The sequence below is a fragment of the Pollicipes pollicipes genome, unplaced genomic scaffold, assembly GCF_011947565.3.
Source record: "Pollicipes pollicipes isolate AB1234 unplaced genomic scaffold, Ppol_2.1 Scaffold_3087;HRSCAF=3621_pilon_pilon_pilon, whole genome shotgun sequence".
In the NCBI taxonomy this organism is placed as follows: domain Eukaryota; kingdom Metazoa; phylum Arthropoda; class Thecostraca; order Pollicipedomorpha; family Pollicipedidae; genus Pollicipes; species Pollicipes pollicipes.
Window position 1 is genome coordinate 37,366,695 of NW_023596225.1, and position 22,517 is coordinate 37,389,211.

The 22,517-nt window shown below is 52.1% G+C and overlaps 1 protein-coding gene across 1 annotated transcript; it reads right to left on the minus strand.

The window, feature by feature from the left end:
* Positions 1–1,346: 1,346 nt before the first annotated feature.
* Positions 1,347–14,868, minus strand: tamo (PUB and ZnF_RBZ domain-containing protein tamozhennic). The gene is made up of 7 exons (XM_037212894.1): positions 14,807–14,868; positions 5,696–5,967; positions 5,108–5,304; positions 4,491–4,673; positions 1,909–2,754; positions 1,479–1,574; positions 1,347–1,409 (listed from the first exon to the last, which is right to left on the minus strand). Exons 2-7 carry the CDS (start codon positions 5,862–5,864, stop codon positions 1,347–1,349), a joined length of 1,554 nt encoding a protein of 517 aa, XP_037068789.1. The 5' UTR covers positions 5,865–5,967; positions 14,807–14,868.
* Between the last annotated feature and the right edge of the window lie 7,649 nt (positions 14,869–22,517).

Below are 22,517 nucleotides of genomic sequence, written 5' to 3' on the forward strand. Positions count from 1 at the left end.
TTTCCACTTCCATTCACCGTTTGCGCGATGGAACGCCGCCAGGTTCCCAAGCTTGCGAAGGGGACAGAATATTCAATGCATTGGTCTCTGTGCGTCCACGGGTACAACTGGGAACTGTCAACCGTGGTCCGACGTGATCTGTCACACGTAGTTGGCGTACGACAGCTGGCGGGAACGGAAGCGTGACATCTGGCACCACTGCTGACACAGCTGACATAAAGTGAAAGACGCGGTGATGATATTGGTATGGGGCCACCCCATCCGCTTCACTACACAATCCCCCGCCTTTCTTTTTCTTTGGTTTGCCCACCAGCGATGGAAACAAACGATCGATTGGTAGTATGTATAACAATCCATAGCTCAGCATTCATTGGAGTTGAGAGTATTGACTAGAATCGCTGTCACTTAAGGCACACGATCTGCGGCGGCGCTCCTCGCCTCGCCGCGGCTACAGCGCCGCACGGCTGGCGGGCGCCTCAGCCCCGCTCCAAGCAGCCACATCAACAACCGCCACACGCAACATATCAAAGCAACGGACAGGATGGGAAGGGTCTCTCTCACGCCCTGCCGGTCATAGTAAAAACACTCGGCCGCTCGGCTCTACAGACGACGTGCGCACGCGGGTCGGACCTCACCCCAGCCAAGTCGGAGGTCAAAGAGACCAATGACTGTGAAAGCGGCACCCCCCTCAAGCGGTTGTGTATACGTGGCACGCTCAACAAGAGCCGCACGGGCCAGCCTCCACACAGCACGAGCGTCGCCTTTGTGCGGAAGGAGACAGCGGTGGGACAAGAGCCCGACCCTCGCCGACTGGAACCGAGGAGGCCCACGTCTCGTTGGCCACCACGTGGAAGGCATCCGTAAGTTTCTCTGTACGCTTCCGGTTTATCTTAAAAAGTACCGCTACGCGGCATGGCGCGACGCATGTTTCGAAAAGAAAAGGAATACTGCAACGTCCTGCCGGGAGGTAAAGCAGGGTAATCACTATGGAGCAGCGAGATAGCCTCAACCACGCTATCTGTACACTAGTGTAAATAAAGGCCTGCCACAGGGAACAGGTGAACCAAGTCCTCCCACATGCGAAACGAATCTCATGAAGGTTATCTCCCACGGCTACAAGTGGTCAGGTTCCCTCACACGCAGCGACACCACCGCACTAGCCCAGAGCGCAACACGTCCGGGAACGCCCCTTCCGATGCCCACATACCTTGACCCTGCGCACGCGGACCGCATGTTAGTCACAGAGCGTCAAACACTGCTTGCTGTGAGAGCACGCCGCCGCACATCAGCCGGCCCGGCGCCGTCGGTTGCCAGGCCGCGTCGCGCCGCCGCCGCCGTCTGGGCGCCTACTTCAGTTCGGCGTCGCAGGCGCCACACTTCCTCGCACGCCGGCTGTTCAGCAGCGTGCACTGGGGGCAGGCGAGGTCGTCGGCCGGCTCCGGCGGCGGCGGCGGCAGGTCGGTGGCCGGCCGACCCACCGGCTGGCGCGTCTTGCCGCACATGGTGCACACGCGCACCGCCGCCGGGTTCAGGTAGGTGCACGCGTGGCAGGCCCACTGCTCGGCGTCGGCCGGCTCGGCACGCGTCGGCGCCGGCGCCGGCGTCTCGCGCCGCTGCGCCGCGTCTGGTCGCGCCGGCCATGCGCCCAGCTCAGGGCGCGCGCGTCTCGGCGGATGGCGTGGCACGCGGCCGAGCCGGCACAGGCACCGACGCCGGCTCAGGACTCGGCTCTGACCGGGGCGAGGCGCGTGCGGCGGGCGCGCCGCGGCCGGCGCGCGGCGCCGTCCCGCCGGTCGGCTCGCCACCGAGCGGCGAGCCGCGCCGCGGCTCACCGTGCTCGCCGGCCGGCCGCAGCGTCAGGCCCGCGCCCTGCTCGGCGGCCGCACGTGGCGCCACCGGGCCACCCGCCGGCGCCGCGGCATGCTCGAGCGTCAGCGACGCGCCACGAGACGGGGGGCCACCCCTGCTCTCAGCGGTCTGCTGGCGCACGTCGCGCGCGTCGCGAACGTCGCGCCCCGGCGACGCGCCGTTGTGGTACAGGCTAGACGACAGGTGCGAGCGGGAGTCGAACGGATTGCGCTGGTCCGTTTCGCCGTAATGTCGCGTCTCGGCCCGGCCACGCGGCCGGGCCGCCGGAACGCGCCGCTCGGCGACCTGCGCGGCGGCACGCGGCGCCTGCCCTCTGCCTGCCGGCTCCTGCTCCGGCACGTTGTCGTATCGGCCGGACGCCGGTCGGCGCCGGTCTAGACTCTGCAGCACGTAGCCCCAGGAGTCGTCCAGCGACTCGGAAGGCGGGCGCGCGCGCGCAGGCACCGCGTTCCGGTCCACCAGGTCCCAGCTGGCCAGTTGGTGCTCATCGAGCGTGGCCGGCAGCATGGCGGCAGCGGGCGGCGGCGCGGCGGCCGGCGCCGGCCGCTGCTCGGCGGCCGGCCGCGACTGGTGGCGGATCGTCTTCGGGATCCACACGCAGCCGTCCCGCTCGCCGACGTCCACCAGCCGCGCCGTCGGCACGGGCGGCAGCGCCGGCGGCGGCGCCGGCGGCACCGGCTGCCACGGGAAGGCGCCGCCGGCCGGCGCCGCGCCGGCCTCCTCGCCCGGCGGCGAGAAGTAGTGCTGGAAGGAGCGCTGCCGGAGCGACACCGTCAGGTGCCGGATGGCCGACTCCACGCCGCCCACGTACGCACTCCGGTAGCAGAGCACGCCGCGCGGTGTGAAGGCGCCCGGCGGTAGCGACTCCAGAATTCGCTCGATGAGCTGCGGGCCACGAAGCGCCGGTGAGCGCGAGCCAACGTGGGAACGGAGCTCTGGCGTCATGGTAAAGGCAATGGCCAGCACGGTGGCCACAGCAATGACAAGGTGTGCGAGAAGGACACAATTTGTCAATCTCAAATATCAATGAGTCTTCCATAATTCGCCATTGCGAGAAGCAGAGAGTAAAAATGACATCTGATATTACACGTTCTGGGATTTAACACCGCGAAGTGAGAACAAATCCCATAATACGAGAACCGGTGTCCGCATCTGGCGAGTACATGTGCAACTTCACAACTAGTTCCAAAGCCGTATCACTCACTCGTCACGAACGGTCCCCGCATGCAATGATTCAGCCGGCCCTGAATCAATCACTGCTGATAACTAATCTGAGCGTCGTGACGTACGAGCCGCTTATAAGCTACGCAGACATATGGCACGGAGGAGTTGAAAAGAGGCCGTTTTGCATTCGTCTCAGCAGGGGGTGGACCGCAGTCACAACATGGTGTCAGAGCGCAATACATGCATCTTTCGAAACGCATTCCAAATTCACGCATGGAGCATCTGTATGCTTAGCTCTCGTGCACTTGAATCATATCGATTCCTAGTACAAAGGAGTGAAAGCCTGCGCACGTTGCCAAGGCAACCACAAGCCGAGACCGTTTTGCGATGGTTCCAGGGTATATCTTTCTAACCCAATTATTCGCTTCACATATCACCGTATACTCGACTCGTCACGTCGTATTTCTCCGCACACGTCGTTTTTGTGTCCATTTCTGCGAAAAACAACTTCGCGCATTTTTTTTTCTCGCATACGCAATCTTTCCTAAGCACGGTTGTTTGAATGGCACGTGTTCGTAATACATGTTTCGTCTGCGTTTCTACGTGTGTCTACAACGTTGTATGACAATCTTCCGATCTTATGTGGGAAAGAAAATTTGTAGCAGGTGATCAGGCCACACATACATCAGGTCATGTAAGTCAGGCTAGGAAGGCAAGCAATGAGATGATTGGGGGGGGGGGGGGGGGCGACCGTTGGACACCCTGACAATCATGGCCACAGCAAATACGCTTATCATCAATCGGCGGACAAATAGGTATAGAAAGTTTTGCGTTCGCGCATCCATGGCGTACCACATCCTATTTACCCGAAAAAAATGCGTGCATAACGAAATACATGTTAAAAATGATACAGAGCATTCCATATTGGTAAGACCTACCATGAAAAACTGTACACGAGGAAATACGGCCTCAATATTGACATACACCAACAAACCTGATGTAGCAAAAACAAAGTCATACAATACACAATGATGTGAGGATACTCAATTTGAACAGGCACAAAAAAAGCAAAGGACCATCTAAGAATAATGACAGTTAGCTGAGAGTAACAAGACGTAAAAATGTAAAGAACAATAACTGCAAACAAACATACAGTGGTAATGGATAGAAAGAAAAAGAGACAAAATATCACGGGCAAGTTAAATCAAACTAAGAATATACATGTGAAGAGCTGTATACATGAAACTTTGTGCATATCCAAAAACGCGTTTACGACAGTTTGTGGAGAGGAAATTTAGTGCGTAACGATGCGGGTACTCCTAGAGATGAAGCCAAGGAACCGATCATTCTGATGAGCGAATTGTGCTGCAGGCTGCACCACTCTGTTGGGGCAGGGCCGGGCAGGGGTGAAAAAGCGGACAGCGAGCACTCAGCGATCGACACTAGGGGTCACTCACCCGGCACTCGACGCTGGCCATGAGAGTGTCGATGGCCGCTTTGGTCACCTGGTCCACATCCACCGGCTCCACCAGGCGCGCCGTGAGCGTGGACAGGTCCACGTGGAAGCCCATCTCCTCCAGGAGGCGGTGCGCCTCCAGCAGGCGCGACTGCACCGTGTGCACGTAGTAGCCCGAGTACATCTGGCGGCGGACACGGCGTGGCGGTGAGGCCACACACAGCGGCAGGGGGCACGGTGGGGCGGGGGGGGGAGGAGGGCCAAGATAGAGGACGGCAGGGCCGTGACACCCTGGTATCATGCATATTTTGGGTTATTATCCACCTGTAGGCGACACGGCTCTGCTTTGTGTACCAGATTACGGTATCTAGCACTGACTGGGCTGGGGTCTTGCTGCCTGGGGCTGGTCCTGAAGGGCAACTCAATGTGAGATCGTGCTGTGGGTTGGGCTGGCTCAACCACTTAGAAATGACCAAAACGCCATTTGAAAGATGGCGACATAAGATTCCGGTGAGCCGAGAACGCCAGGGTTGCCACAAACTACCAATGACGTTGGCTATGGTAGCCCGGAGTACGAGTGCGAGAGTGAGTGAGAGAGTGTCACGGGGCGCCACTCACATTGATGGTGGTGAACTCGGAGCGCCAGGGCTGCGCCAGGATGCGGATGGCGTACTCGTGCAGCGCCTCGAACGCTTGCGCCGCCGGCAGGGGGCGGAAGGAGGCCTGCTCGGCCGAGGCGCGCAGCACGGCCGGCGTGGCCGCCAGGTAGAACTTGCTGTCGTGCGGCACCCGCGACAGGAACACTGACATCAGGTCTGCAGCGGGAGCGGCGGCGGCCATGAGCGACGGTGAGAGGCGGAGCTGGCGCCGGCGTGCGGGCGAGGTGACGGCGTGGAGTCACTGACAGTGCTGCAGATTAGGAGTCAATTTGGAGGCAGGCATCGGTTGTGAGAGGAAGTGCCACAGTGGGGTGTAGCATTGCACACCCAGGAATGTGCCTACTACTTGGATTCTGAAGCATGAAAGGTATACTATGACAAGACATCTGGACATCTGACATCTGACATCTGACATCATCAAGACATCTGGAGCATGAGGTTCAAGTAAAACATGTAGTGGTTACATGACTGACAAGACTATGAATTATCTGGTATCAGCCTCATTTGTCCATGCTTTTTGCAAAAAAAGGTTATGCCTAGCGCTTACCAACAAGGATGTCCTTCTGATGCAATTTGTTTGGAGAATCTTCAGCATCAATGTAGCCCATGAGGGTATTCCATATTTCAGTCCACAACTCCTTTGTGTTGTCTTGATAGGAGGTGGGCATGACATGCTGGTCATGGAGTCTTGCTGGTAGTTTGGCTGCCATCATCATCTTATTGGAAGTTGTCAAGATATCAAAGATATATCAAGATCTGGCATGAATGTATTTGAAGGTTCACTCAGGTTAGCTTTAATTGAAGGTGCCTAAATATCAGCTGAAAAATGTCCAGAATTAGATATTTGTTATTTGGGGTAGGGACAATATAGTTGAAGTCCAACAAACACAAATATGAAATATCTGTGAAGCAGCTCAAACCATGAACATGGTTCAAGAGTAGGCTGGCAAGTGTGTTCAAATAAGTAACTACAAAAAAGTGATGCCTATCTGTTGTCCAAATTGGAGGAGAGGATGGCCATAATACTGTGCCCTAACATCTGTTCATCATTGCCCTTGAAACTTAGCACGGTCTTGAAATTTGATATGCAATTTAAAATACTGACCACTTTTCAACTACAGAAAGTCTTGGCATGACCTACTATGCCTTGATAGCCAAGGCCTTAAGCTATAGCCTGTATTTCCACCTATTCATTGGAATACACTAGGCACTGCTTTGAGACATCTCAGCAAGCCCACATCTGTACACCATAGCATAGTCAAAACTTTGCCTAAGAGGAGTTCAAATTAGGTCATGAGGGGTCCATGCAGTCAGAGGCCCCTCTTTGACTTTTACAGGCCCTTTAGGCTCAGGGTCCTACTTTGATGCCTCTGCTGACAACTGTTTAAGCTTAAAAAGTCCAGTGGATCACTGATACTGCTAAAAAGTACTGGGGCTTTTAGCCAAAAGGGAGGGATTCCTGCACCCTTTCCACCCCTAAGGAGTCACGGCCCCAAAAGCTCTCTCCAATAGGCTATGCCACTGTTTCTGCTTAAACACATAAGTTCATACAGTGGCTACAGACTAGTTCAACAAAGGAAGCCAAACACCTAAACAGATGAAACACTGGTCAGGGTGTACTTTCTCCTACCTAACGTTAGAAAAAATCATTGTACACCATTCGTTGTGTTTAAGGCAGGACATATCGTAAATAATCTCAAAACAGGTAGAATCATGCTCCTACTTTCGAATTTCAATAACTTCGATGGCGGGCCCCCGAGCACCGCGCGCACCGCACCGCCTGGACTCCCTAGCGCCGTTTCTGCGTTGCCGTTGCGTAAATACAATATTTCTGCTTACCAAGAACTCTACAAAATGTACGGGACCAAAGTAAACCATTCGTTGTGTTTAAGGCAGGACATATCGTAAATAATCACAAAACAGGTAGATTGATAATCTTACCTTCAATTTTTTATAATTACGATGGCGAACTCCCGAGCGCCGCACACACACAGCACCCGCGACACCGGCGCCATTACTGCACGGGTCACAACATTACTGTGCATCAAGCAGCATCAATAACCATAAAAATGTACCGGGCCAAGGTAACAAGAATCCATGAAATTTAATCATCGACGCCAACGGGACCACGGGTTGCAGGGGGATTGGGTGGGGAATGTAAAGCAAAATGAGAACATGACAGCTAAATAAAAGCTCACTATATGGCACCTATATATGGCATGGAACATGGATGCCAATGGGATGCTGGGTTGAAGGGGATATAGGGTGGGGAGGTTACATTAGGTTAGGTTAGGTTAGGTAAGGTTAGGTTAGGTTAGGTTAGGTTAGGTTAGGTTAGGTTAGGTTAGGTTAGGTTAGGTTAGGTTAGGTTAGGTTAGGTTAGGTTAGGTTAGGTTAGGTTAGGGTAGGTTAGTTAGGTTAGGGTAGGTTAGCTTATCTAAGCTTAGGTTCTGGTCTATTAGCTTATATCTAAGCTCATAAGGTCTATGAGCTTATATCTAAGCTCAGGTTAGGTTAGGTTAGGTTAGGTTTAGGTTAGGTTAGGTTAGGTTAGGTTAGGTTAGGTTAGGTTAGGTTAGGTTAGGTAAGGTTAGGTTAGGTTAGGTTAGGTTAGGTTAGGTTAGGTTAGGTCAGGTCAGGACAGGTCAGGCCAGCTTAGCTTAGCTTAGCTATGGGATGCTGGGTTGAAGGGGATATAGGGTGGGGAGGTTAGGTTAGGTTAGGTTAGGTTAGTTAGGTTAGGTTAGGTTAGGGTAGGTTAGCTTAGCTAAGCTTAGGTTCTGGTCTATTCTCAGGTTAGGTTAGGTTAGGTTAGGTTAGGTCAGGTCAGGCTAGCTTAGCTTAGCTTAGCTTGGGTTCTGGTCTATTCTCAGTTAGGTTAGGTTAGGTTAGGTTAGGTTAGGTTAGGTGGTTAGGTAGGTTAGGTTAGGTTAGGTTAGGTGGTTAGGTTAGGTTAGGTTAGGTTAGGTTAGGTTAGGTTAGGTTAGGTTAGGTTAGGTTAGGTTAGGTTAGGTTAGGTTAGGTTAGGCTAGGCTAGGCTAGTTTGGGATATGCTCTGGACTATTCTGGCCTGTGTGTTTCATAAATGTACCTAAACTCGATAAGAAACTATTTTGGTTGCTTTATTATTGTTACCTTGGTCGGGTACATGTTTTATGTTTCTTGATAAGCAGAAATATTGTGCTTTCGCAACAACGCAGAAACGGCGCTTGGGAGTCGGGGCGGTGCGGTGCGTGCGGCGCTCGGGTACTCGCTATCGTATTTATTAAAATTTGAGGGTAGGAGCATGACTATCTGTTTTGAAATTATTTACGATATGTTCCGCCTTAAACATGACGAATGGTTTACCTTGGGTCCCGTACATTTTGTAGAGTTCTTGGTAAGCAGAAATATTGTATTTACGCAACGGCAACACAGAAACGGTGCTGGGGAGTCCACGCGGTGCAGTGCGTGCGGCGCTCGGGAGCCCGCCATCAAAGTTATTGAAATTCGAAGGTAGGAGCATGATTCTACCTGTTTTGAGATCATTTACGATTTGTGCCACCTTAAACACGACGAATGGTGTGCAATGATTTTTCTAACATTAGGTAGGAAAGTACACCTACACCGAAACACTTAATTAAAAGATTCTTTCAAGCAAAACCTGTTACAGTTCCATAAAGTTTTCTTTGAATAGCCTCAGAACAATATGCAGCTATCCCCTGGTGAAGGCAAATGAATAAAAGTACCAACACATTCCTGTTTCATTGAGCTCACTTCAATGCCAGGGTGTCATGTTGGCTTTTTTTTACTTGGGTACCTGTATTGCCGACGGTGGGGAGAGAGCTACGCTGGCCGCAGGGTTCCTGTACTGCCGTGATGGAGAAATGCTGTTAGGTATCAGCCGACGTAGTGACGTCACTGAAAATGGGTTTGCATCGATCGGGGTTCTTTTGGGCCGACTGAAGGCTACAAGGCATTTGCTAGCGATATGATGTCACTGGTATTCGACTGGATATGTGACGTCACTGGTTGTGAGGCTTTAGGGATCTTTTGGGTGCAATGAATGCCGTAAAGCATCACCTGACGATATGTCGCCGCTGGTATTCAATGAAACATCAGGCGCAACAGGCCTTACTCCATCTTTACCTTTCGTACCTGTCTGCTGCACGCATTTTGCGTGCCGAATAAAGCTTGACCGAATCACCTGAATGTGTGACGTCACTACTCATCACTTGATACGAGTGCACTTAGGCCCCACGGCCGCGGTGTATCATGTTCCGTGAAATATCACCGGGTATCGTGACGTCACTGATATTCGACTAAATATTGGTCGCAACAGGTCATGCTTCATTTTTACCTTCGTACCTGTCTATTGCAAGTACAGGCGTGATGAATAAAAGCTACCAAATCACGTGAGTGTGTGACGTCACTGGTCATGCATTTTTATGGATCTTTGGGGGCCAACTGAGGGCCGTAGAGCATAACCTAATGATGTGACGTCACTGGTATTCGACTGTGTGTGATGTCACTTGTGATCAGATTTAAGGCCTCTTTTGGGCCGACGAAAGGTCATACGACATTAACTGAAGATGTGACGTCACTGGTATCCGAATAAAATTCAGGCGGGACAGGCCATGCTTCATCTTTACCTTTGGTACCTGTCCATTGCAAGCATTTGAATGCTGAAGGAAGGCTCTGCCGAATCACCTGAGTGTGTAACGTCACTAACCATTAATTTACACAGACTGCTTTGAACCCACCGTAAGCCACACCACATCAGCTGACCATATGACGTCACCGGTTTTCGTCTAGATGTCATGCGCAACAGGCCATGCTCTATCTTTGCCTTTCGTACCTGTTTACTGCAAGCATTTGCGTGCTATATCAAGGTGATGCCGAACCATCTGAGTGCGTGACGTCACTGGTCATGAGTTTATACAGGTTCACTTGGGCAGCTCAATGCAACAAAGCATCATATCCTGTGAAGTATCGCGGGATGATATGACGTCACTGGTATTCGACTCAACATCAAGCGCAACAGGCCATGTTCCATCTTTACCTTTCGTACCTGCCTACTGCAAGCATTCGCGTGTTATATCACGTCATTGGTTAAGAGTTCTTACGGGCTCTTTTCAACCCCCTATATGATATAATGCTTCAGCTGACGATATGATGTCACTGGTGTTCGACTTAACATCAGGCACAACATGTCATGTTCCATCTTTGCCTTTTGCACCTGTTAAAAGTATTGGCGAGCCTAATATTAGCTCCGCCGAATCACCTGAGTGCGTCGTCATGAGTTTTTACAGGCTATTGCTGGCCGAGTGAAAGCCATAAGGCATCATCTAACGATATGTCGTCACTGGTAATCCACTAGGTGTGTGACGCCATTGGTCATGAGTTTTCTCGGGCCTTTTTGGGCCGACTTAAGGCCATTAGGCATCAGGTAACGATATGACGTCATTGGTATTCAATTAAGCATCAGATACAATATGTCAAGTTTCATCTTTACCTTCCGCACCTATCTACTGCAAGTATTCGCGCGCCACATAAAGGCTCTGCCCAATCACCTGAGCGTGTGGTGTGACTGGCTATGAGTTTACGCGGGTTTACTCGGGCTGACTGAAGGACATCAAGCATCATCTGGCGATGTGACGTCACTGGTATTCAACTTAAACACCAGGCGCGACAGGCCATGTTCGTCTTTACCTTTCGTACCTGTCTATTGTAAGCACTGACATGCTTAAGGAAAGCTCTGTGAAATCCCCTGAGTGTGTAGTGTCACTGGTCATGAGTTCTTTACGGGCTGCTTTTTTGTACCTATAGGGTTCAAGACATCAGTTGACGATATGACATCACTGGTATTTGACTTAATCTCAGGCGCAACAGGCCATGTTCCATCTTTGCCTTTCGCACCTCTATACTGCAAGTATTCGCGCGCTACATAAAGGCTCTGCCGAATCACCTGAGCATGTGGTGTAGCTGGTCATGAGTTTACGCGGGCTTACTCGGGCTGACTGAAGGACATCAAGCATCACCTGACCATATGACGTCACTGATATTCGGGCTGTGGCCCAGACTTATGGCCGCTAGGCGGCGCCCTTGATTATTATTTAGCCATCAGGACATTCCGGACCGTAGCTGCTCAGGGGGCGCATCCTGTGATGTCGGGCGGAATAGCTTTGCATATACGTCGGTTTGTGGGCTGGGATCACCTTTGTTTTGTGTTTACGTTTGTTCAAAGTTTTAGTCGTTGAAACAGCCCGTTGCGTTTGAAGTTGTTACTTAATGGTGCGCACAATAAAATTAGTGTGCTTAACTATGGTGCATCTCCCACCTCTGCTGCGGAACTCCGTAGCCGTAGGTGGCCAAGTGACCTCCTACCAACTGATGATCAGTGACGTCACATACTCAGGTGATTCGGCGGAAGCCTTCATATAGCACGCGAATATTTGCAGCAGCCAGGTACGAAAGGCAAATATGGAGCATGACCTGTTGCCCCTGATGTTTAGTCGAGCACCAGTAACGTCATGTCGTCAGCTGATGCATTATAACCTAAAATGGGTTCAAAGGAGCCCGTACAAAACTCGTGACCAGTGACGTCACACACTCAGGAGATTCGACGGAGCCTTCATTCAGCACGTCAATACCTTTAATAAACAAGCACAAAAGGTAAAGAAAGTACGTGGCATGTTGGACCTGATGTTAAGTCGAATAACAGTGACGACATATCATCCTGTGATGCTTCACGGCAGGTGTTGCTTTGTGGCCTTGGGCGGCCCAAGTGAATCCGTATGAACTCATGACCAGCGACGTCACCCACTCAGATCATTCGTCTGGAGTTTAGTCGATTACCAGTGACGTCATATCGTCAGCTGATGCTTGATGTCCGTCAGTCAGCCCGAGTAAACCTGCACAAACTCATGGCCAGTTACACCACACGCTCAGGCGAATCGACAGAGCCTTTTTGTAGCGCACGAATACTTGCAGTAGGCAGGTGCAAAAGGTAAAGATGAAACATGGCTTATTGCAACTGATGTTAATTCGAATACAAGTGACGCCATAACATTATCTGATGCCTAATGACCTGAACTCGGCCAAAAAAGGCCCGTAAAAGCCCATGACCAGTGACGTCACACACTCAGTGGATTACCAGTGACGTCATTTTGTTAGCTGATGCCTTATGGCTTTCGCTCAGCCAAAAATAGCCGGTAAAAATTCATGACCAGTGACGTCGCACACTCAGGTGACTCGGCAGAGCCATCATTTAACGCACCAATACTTAACAGGTACGAAAGGCAAAGATGGAACATGACCTGTTACGCCTCATGTTAAGTCGAACACCATTGACATCATGTCGTCAACTGATGCATTTTCCCTATAGAGGGTTCCAAGGAGCCAGAAAAAACTCATGACCAGTAACGTTACACACCCAGGAGACTCGACAGAGCCTTCATTCAGCACGTCAATACTTGTAATAGACGGGTACGAAAGGTAAAGATAGAACATGGCCTGTCGCGCCTGATGTTAAGTCGGACACCAGTGACGTCATATCATCAGCTGATGCATTTTACCGTTTGGGGGTACAAAAGTTCCCGTAAAAAAGCTCTTGACCAGTGACGTTACTTACTCAGGAGACCCGACAGAGCCTTCATTCAGCACGCCCATACTTCCAAGAGACAGGTACGAAAGGTAAAGATGGAACATGGCCTGTCGCGCCTGGAGTTTAGTCGAATACCAGTGACGTCATATCGTCAGCTGATGCTTGATGTCCTTCATTCAGCCAGAGTAAACCCGCGTTAACTCATAACTAGTTACACCACACGCTCAGGTAATTCGGCGGAGCCCCTGTGTCGCGCGAATACTTGCAGTAGATAGGTGCGAAAGGTACAGACGAAACATGGCTTAGATGGAGCATGGCCTGTTGCGCATGATGTCTAGTCGAAACCCAGTGACATCATATCGTCAGCTGATGCCTTGTGGCCTATAGTAGGCTCAAAAGAGTGTGCAAATTAATGGTCAGTGACGTACACACTCAGGTAATTTGGCAGAGCCTTCCACGGCAATGCCTGCAATGGACAGGTACCAAAGATAAAGGTGGAACATGGTCTGTCGCGCCCGAAGTTCATTCGAATACCAGTGACGTCACATCTTCAGTCATTGCCGTATGACCTTTCGTCGGCCCAAAAGAGGCCGTAAAACCTCATGACCAGCGACACGCACAGTCGAGTGCCAGCGACGTCACATCGTTAGCTGATGCTTTATGGTCTTTAGTTGGCCGCACAAAAAATCCGCCAATACTTGCAGCAGACATGTACGAAAGGTATAAATGGGGCATGACCTGTTGCCTGATGTTCAGCCAAATACCAGTGACGTCATATCGCCAGCTGATACCTAACGGCATTTCGTCGGTCCTATAGGTCCCGTGGAAACCCACAGCCATTGACGTCTTACAGTCGTATAGCAGTGACGTCGCTAGCTGACACCTTGCGGTCTTCAGTTGGCCGAAAAGCACCGTTGGAACTCATGGCCAGTGATGTCACACACTCAGGTGGTTCGGCAGCTTTCATCCAGCACGCCAATGCTTGCAGTAGACAAGTACAAAGGTAAAAATGAAGCACGGCCTGTTGCGCCCAGTATTTATTCGAATACCAGTGACGTCACGCTATCCGGTGATACTTCGCGGACCACGACACACCGTGGTCGTGGGGCCTAAGTGCACTCGTATGAAGTGATGGTTAGGGATGTCACACATTGGGGTAATTCGGTCAAACCTTTATGCGGCACGCAAATGCTTGCAGCAGACAGGTACGAAAAGTAAAGATGGAACGAGGTCGGCCGCGCCTGATGTCCAATTGAATACCAGTGACGACATATGGTCAGCTGATGCATTACGGCATTCAGTGGACCCAAAAGAGCCTTACACACTCACGACCAGTGACGTCACATACCCAGCCGAATACCAGTGACATCATATCACAAGCAAAAGCCTTATGGCCTTCAGTCGGCCCGAAAGAACCCCGATCCCGATCGATGCAAAACCATTTTCAGTGACGTCACAATGTTAGCTGATGCCTCACAGCTTTTGCCCCACACGACAATACTCGAAACCCTGCAGCTAGCGTAGCTCTTCCCTCCGTCGGCCATACAGGTACCCAAGTAAAAAATTACCGTCATGTTTCCTATCATATGGCCATTGTAAACCACCCACATGCTAACCCACATTTCAGCAGTTTTGAGCTTAACTAGAATTATATGAAAGAGTTGCAATCAAGGATATCAACATCATAATCATTGGTTATTTCCACAGCTCTATGTTACATTGGCCCGAGCACAAAACACAGCTGTGGCTCAGTTCCTGCCACCCCACATCTGCTGGGTCAAAACCAGCTTGCAGGAGTCACAAATTTTCTCCCCATTCAACCATGAAGCCAGAAAACTTGTCTGTAAAAGCCTTATCTTTTCCAGTCCCTTGAAAAAAGTCGCACAAAATGAAAAGTATCGATTATATCGAAGTAGATTTATAAAAATAATCAAACCTGTGGACCCATGAAGCACTGCACCCCGAACTAAACTCTACATAAGTATGAGCTACGACTGCATTAACATGTGACAGCCACCATATCCGCTTCTGATCACACGAGTCTCAGAATCGGTCAATCTGAATTTCTCGTACCTCCACATACATGACCCGAAACGGACGCCCTGTTTTCGCCTAGGGATCAGCAGGCATCCCACTTTGTTACCGTTTGTGACGCAGGGATGCGTCATAGCCAAGGTCACAATGCAGATTTTAGAAACCTTTAGCCGTTTGCATGAGATGACGTCATTGGGACGTTTTAAATGCGGCTTCCACTTCTTTTAAAGTCGGTACAGTGTCGCACGCACCAATTTTCAAGATAAGTGTAGGTCTGCCATGTGGAAAACTAACAGACACGTACTAGAAAGTTATTGTAGTGGACAGCGTGCTGGTGCGACGGTGACTGCAGGTCGTCGCCGCCATTCACTTGTGGTGCTCCTACGCACCACAAAGTGAAGGTTCTGGTACTGCCGCGATGTTTTTTAGTTGGTGAGCGCTTATGTGCGTATTCTAGTCTTTTCTGCGTTGCTCCATCTATGCGTGCAGTGTTTGTGCGCCCGTTGGAATTGTCAGCTGCATTATTCCTCTAAGACTTTTCAATTCCTAGCCTCATTTCTATAGTGTCTCGGTGGTACGTCAAACACCTTCTGTTGCTTGGGATGAAAGTCGACATGCAATAAACATCAAACAATAAGCAACAAACGCAAAAATGAAAACAAATAACAAGCAATATACGAATTTATCTTTTGTTTTCTCCATCCCGCATTCTCGCGACGTCCTACTTATCCGGGGCAGCTGCATGCGGCAGTCACGAGGGGTTTGAAAGGGCCTCTGGTCGAGGACCCGGCCGGGTGCCCAGTGCATACTCTGCAGAGGGGTTCCTGCGCAGACTAAGGCTCGGCGGTTGGTCCCCCAGGCGCATGTAGGCTTATCCCACCGTCATCATTGTCCTTCATCCCATAGCCCTGAAACGATCATTTCTGGTCGAAATGGCTCTGATCCAAATAACAAATTCGAGGTGCAATACGCAGCAGACATAGTCTATCCAATCAGTGTTGCAATCACGAATTGACCAGACCGCGATCCTATGCTTACGGCTGCTCCATGTGCGGCTGCTAGCCAAGCGGCTCCTTTTTTTCTCACTGCGGTTTTCGTCGCTTTCGTTTCGCACTCGTTCCAAATACACAGCATTCCACTTATTTGTCTTGCTTTCTTCCCACTCCACCCAGTCCACCACTGTGGGGAGGCGTGGTAAGCGCAAGAAGGACGACACACGGATTCGATCTCGGTCTCTGATATTGATTCTCCCTTGGATGCAGACGACGAAAGTGTCAGCAGCCCCGCTTTGGCTACCATTTCACCTGTTGACTCTCGCTCGCTCCAGGCCCAGTCCAATGGTTCGCACGCTCCCACCACGGCGTCTGGACAACACCCACCTCCGCCCAACGCCCCTGATTATGACCCTCACTCACCTTCGACCACTCTGGAGCTTGCTCGCTCTGATGCTGACCGTCACTCGACAATGACCAGTGATCTCCAAACTTCTGAGTCCATTCTTGACCCACTCTGCCCTTACGTTGTAGTGCTGCCTTGTGAAGGAAAACGTCTCATTTAGCAAAGGCAAGGTCTTTTGTCAGTCAAAATAAATTGAGGCTATCTGGGCTGATGCGATATCCAAATGAAGCACCAGCAAACAGATCATTCATCGTTAAAGCAATTACTCGTGCACAAACAAAGTCCTCCTGCAAACCACAGGCTTGTGAGGAAAAAAGTAAAGTGTCCGTTCACTACGCAAAAAAACGTCGCTTATGTCACTGTTTTTCGCGTCTAAGCTCTGTTTAATGACAAAGGAGGTCCTGGCGAAGCAAATGTTTGCCATATTCGACGACTGACCTCGCTCCGAGATGTAGAGCATCGGGACACCAGCCTTCTCGTTTTAACTCTTGCAACCAGCCGACTCCTAGGGAGCGTCTTAGCCGGCTACCTTCGATATCAAGTCAGAGGATCAATACCTAATCCTCTGAGGTGCTCCACTTCTCAACCGTTTGGACACGATAGCGAGCAATGCAAACAGAATGCGAGATGCCTCAAGCGCGGCGAGACCCCTCACGAGCGATCTGCCTGCACAAAGTCGCAGAAATGCCTCAGTTGTGGCAGTGCTGAACACAGCTCCAACTTCTTCCTAGTGCCCAACATGGCAAGAGGAAAACGAACTTGTTCAAAAGAGGCCAAGACAGGTGTATCTAACCAGCAGCCATGACGCACTATCGACGCAAAAATGTGCCAGACTTCCACAAAATCATACACGCAGGCAGTAAAAGTAGCGACATGTGGACAGGCAAAGTCGATTCCCAAGCTACCTCTTTGCACAGCTGTCCCAGTTACTTCAAAAACACAAACACAGAAAACCCATTCACTCGAACCCGCCCTGTTAGGATGGCCATCTGTGCCCTCCCTTGCCTAAGCTGGCCGGCGTCCCAGGCCTCGGGCTACTCATGGGTCGCTGGCGACTCAGGCCGCCCGGCGCCCGAGCCCTCCTGCTACGAACGGGCGACAGCCAGTCCCCCCCCCCCAAACACACACCGCCACACGAACGCCCCTTCCCTCAAATGCGCAACACCTGCCGCAATACGCTCGAGCGAAGACCACCAGTCCTGTCCGCCAGTCAGGGTGGCTATGGAACGGCCACGGTCCGTCTCGTTCGGCTGGTCGCCACCAACCGGTGGGCATGGGCTCACCTATCATTAAACATCGTTTATTCTCCAGTGAAATCGTTGCAATCTCGTTTTCAAACGGTCCGAAATCAAAACGCATCTCCCACCTGAGTTCCAATCATTTTCGCTGTTCGGGAAACGTGATTTCGTCTAACAGACCAGTATAACTTTCGTCTTTTTTTCTAATGATCCATATCGTTGTGACGACGCAGACGGTGAGTTTCTCCAAGGCGGGATGAGCCCATACATCAAAAATGAAATAACACAAATGCACCTTTCACTCACCACACCTCTCCAAACTGTTGCGTGTTCTGTGCGACTTCATGGCCGCGACGTCGATGCATGTTCTTGGTGCATTACCCCAAATCATGCTAACGCTGAGTTCCCACGGCAAATTCACCATCTAGGCACTCACTTTTGCAATTATGTTGTCATCCGCGGCGATTTCAATCATCCCCACCCACTTTGGAGTAACGGTGCGCAGACTGTCAATCGCCGATGGACATTTAGTTGAAGACTTTACTGATACTCATAATTAAGTCTTGGTTAACAGAGGGGAGATGCGTACTATTCAAGTCTACGTGTTCTGTCTGCCCAGACCAGACACGAGCGCTGCGAGACGGCAACTGTATTATCCCGTGAAGCGAGCGGGCGGCGCCGAACTCCGGCGGGTGGCGCCCCAGGTAGTACACCGCCATTCGGGGCCGCGGCGTACCAAAGTGCAGCAGCACTGGCGGCACGAGCAGGGGCGGCCTGAGGGGTACGCCAGTAACATCATGATGCATCTCCCCCCTTGAGGAAATGCAAATAAATGTATAATATATTTTAAAAAACGCTTGCGAAACGAAATTATTGGCGACAGACTGCTGCTTCCCTGCTGCTTCCCTGCTGCTGCTATGCTGCTTCTGAGGCTGCTGCTTCCCTTCTGCTTCTCGGACTGCTTCTTCTCTGCTGCTTTCCTGCTGCTTCCCACCTGCTTTCCTGCTGCTTCTCTGCTGCTCCTGTTTGATGTCTCTCAGAAAACGCGGCCACTGCGTGTTTTACGCTGACTAAAACTAAGCAGTAACTAAAACTTGCGCGTTGCAGGGCTGGGCCGCAGCTTCTGTCAGCAGCGGCAGCGACGGCGGCGGCGCCGCTGTCGACGCGGGCGACGGCACGGCTGGTGGTGGCCGTGGTACCACCGATCGTGGTGCAGGCGCCGGTTCGCGCGGCTGCGGTTGCAGCAGCGCCGGTGGCGCCACCTCAGCATGGCGGCCAGAGAGGAGGTCTGGAGCGGGCACCCTGTGTGCAGAACAGTCAGCACGCCGCGCGGAACCGTGCTGTGTCAACACCTGAAACGGAGGGATCTGCATCAGATGACGTCGGTTGCGACGATAGCGAGCACCCTTGAGCTCCACAAGGTAGCTGCGTCTAGAGAGCTTCTCTATGAGGGTGGCGGGCTCGGACCAGCTTGCTTCCTTCTCCGTCTTGATCCCAACATGATCCCCGGGCTGTAGCTGCTGAAGATCGCGGGCACCGTGTCTCCGGTTGAAGTATGTCTCCAGCTTCTTCTTCCTCTGCCGATCTCGGAGTTTGGCATGCTGCCATGTCGCTTCTCCGGTTGGCTGAGCGATGGGGAGACGAGATTGAAGTTCGCGTCCCATCAGGAGACGGGCTGGGGAGTATCCGGTTGCTTCCACAGGCGTCGTGCGGTAGTTGAGGAGGGCGAGGTGGGGGTCCCTCTGGCGAAGTATCCACTTGGCGGTTCTCACGGCCCGTTCAGCTGCTCCGTTGGAAGACGGCGTGTGCGGGTCTGTGATGCGGTTTGTAAAGCCGTAGGACGCTGTGAAGTTGGCGAACGAGCTTGAAGTGAACTGCGTTCCTCCGTCTGTTGTCACGAGGTCTGGTATCCCCAAGCGGGAAAACAGGCGCTTCAGACGCTCGATGACTGCGCTGCTGGTGAGACTCGGGAGGCGTTGTATCTCCAGATGCCTGCTGAAGATGTCCACCGTGACGAGCCAGTTGCAGTTGTTGAAGTGGAAGACGTCTGCTGCAACGTGCGTCCACAGTCTTGATGGCGTTGGGGTTGTCACCAGTGGCTCAGCGTGCTGGGCTGGCGCGTTCACCTGACAGAACGAGCAGCTCTCGAGATGACGCTTCAGGTCGATGCTGAGTTGAGGCCACCAGATCGATTCTGCTGCCCTCTGGCGACACTTGTTCAGACCGAAGTGTCCGTCATCATGTAGTCGGGTGAGCATTTCATCTCGCAGACTCGGAGGGATGACGATGCGTCGCCCGTACATCAGCAGTGTACCACACGTTAGGTACAGAACGCTCATCTCTCCCCGGGAGGCGAAGTAGTCCAGCAGGTCGGGATGCTTCGCTCCCTCCTTCCAGCCAGAGAGGGTCTGCTGAACTACGCGTTGTAGGGGTTCGTCTGCTTTCTGGGCCTTGCTGATCTCCACCAGACGCTGTGGTGTGGCGGGAAGATCGCTGAAGATTCTCTCGCAGAATCCATGCATGTCTTCTTGAAGCACAGCGCTGATTTCATCCTGCTTCTGGAGCGGGTGACGTGAGAGGAAGTCGGGCACCAGGTGCTGCTTCCCTGGAACGAAGACCGCTGTGGGGTTGTATCGCATCAAGCGCATGAGCATGCGCTGGCATCTGATCGGCGCATCCACGAGATTTTCCGTGTTAACCAGCGGGATCAGAGGCTTGTGGTCCAGATGCAGCTCGAACGACGGCAGTCCGGACAGGAACATGTGCATTTTCTCGCACGTCCACGTCGCGGAGAGTAATTCCTTCTCAATCTGGGCCCATCTGGTTTCTGTGTCAGTCAGGCTTCTGCTGCAGAACGCGACGGGTTTGAAGACGGAGTCGTGCTTCTGAAGAACACATCCTCCGATGCCGAAACTGCTGGCGTCGGCGCTGACCACCGTCTCTCGTGCTGGATCGTAGAACGCCAGAGCTGGAGCTGAAGTGACGGCTGCTTTCACGTCATCCAGCGCCTGCTGCTGCTGCTGTGGTGTCCAGATCCATGCTACGTTCTTCCTCAGAAGCTCGTTCAGTGGTCTTAAGCACTCCTGGATGTGTGGAACGAACCGGCCCAGGAAGTTGATTACTCCGAGCAGAGACCTTAGTTCATTGACATTCTTTGGTGGTTGGAGCTGCTGGATCGCTTCGAGCTTCTCTTCGTCCATGCTGATGCCGTTCTTGCTGATCTTCATCCCCAAAAACTTGACCTCGTTCTTCCGGAACTCACACTTTTTCCTGTTCAGCTTGAGGCCAGACTCGTGGATCCTCCTGATGACGGCCTCGAGACGTGCATCGTCGCTGGCAGCATCTCCGAACACCACGGTGTCGTCCATGTAGACGATGACTCCGGGCAGTCCGTCCAGCATCTCCTCCATCTTCCGCTGGAAGCACTCCGGTGCGAGCGAGATCCCCATCGGCAGTCGCAGGAACCTCTTCCTGCCGAACGGAGTGATGGACGTGGTCATCTTGGAGCTTGCCTCGTCCAGCGGGATCTGGTAGAAACCGGAAGAGGCGTCCAGCTTGGTGAAGAGCGTCGCGCCACTCAGCTTGGAGGTCAGCTGCTCCAGAGTAGGGATCGGGAACACTTGTCGCTCCACAGACTGGTTGAGTCTCTTGTAGTCAACCGTGATGCGGACACCGCTGCTCTTCGGCTTCGGGACGGGGACCAGCGCAGAGACCCAGTCCGTTGGCTCGGTCTCCGACGTGATGATGCCGTGATGCTCCATCTTCTTCAGCTCCTCTTCCACCGGCTTCATCAGTGGCAGCGGGATATCTTCTTGCAGTGGCAAGGGCGAATGGAACAGCATCTTCACGGAGCTGAATGCTGACCGGTGCTGTCTTCAGGAGACCTGCCTCTCCGAAGACGTCTTCGTTGACTTCACCTGTGAATCTCAGTACGCCCAGGCGCGAGCAAGCAGACCTGGAGAGGAGATCATCAGCTGAGTCAACAACGTAGAACACTTCAGGCTCGGCTTTGTTCTTGAACAGGAGTGTTCCGTGCATCTTTCCTTATACTTTTAGCACGCTACCAACACTTGTCAGAGTATTTGAAGCATGTTGAAGCGGCGGCAGTTTCAGCTTCTTGTACGTTTTCAGCGTCAGAATGCTAACATCAGCGCCAGAGTCAGCTTTGAAAGCGACTCGTTGACCATTTAGAAGGACTGAAACTCTCCATGGCGCGCAAGCTTTGTCTACTTCGTCAACAAAAATGTTGGGCGGCGATAGTTGTTCAATGGACTCTGTCCGCGCACTCGCTCTGACACCGTTGGAGCGACAAACATACGCAAAATGATCCATTTTCTGACAGTTGTCACAGATTTTTTCCCTTAGCAGGACAATCTTTCGGAGACGCATGACGTGCTCTTCCACAGTATCTGCATGCTTTTGAAAAGTCGGTACGCTGACTATGCTGTTGCCGTTGCGCGGTGGAAGGCCTGCTGTTGACGTCTGTACTGCTGGTGCTGCTGGCGCGGCTGCCTGTGCCGCGCCGGTACACAAACCCTACTGATATCAGGCGGACCAGAGCTGTCACGGCCGTTCACGATCTCGACATTACGCATCATCGAAATGACGGTATTTGCAGACACTTCCTCCTCTAGTGACTTCAGCTGAATTCTACGGGACAGCTCCATGTCAGACATTCCTGAGATGAGACGATTTCTGATACGTTCATCAGCGTCAGCGAAGCTGCAGTGCTCAGCTAGAGAGAACAAAGCTCTGATGTACGATTCATTAGTCTCGCTTGAGCTTTGAGATCTAAGCTCGAAGTTGTGACGCTCTGTAATAAAGTTCCGTTTCGGAATGAAGTACCCGTCTAGCTTTGAGACAACTTCAAAATCCTCCTTCTGCTCAGCAGTAAGCTTAAATATTGATACGATATGCTCAGCCTGCGGACCCATGCTGTAAATCAACGCAGCTACTTGAACGTCACCGTCCTCTTTGTGTAGTCCCGATGCTAGTCTGTAGCGGACGAACCGATCACGCCAGGTCGGCCACCTCTCAGGCGATGTAAAGTCGAATTCCTCAGGAGGACGAAATCCAGGCATCACGACTTGGTTCACAACCCACAATGCTTAAAT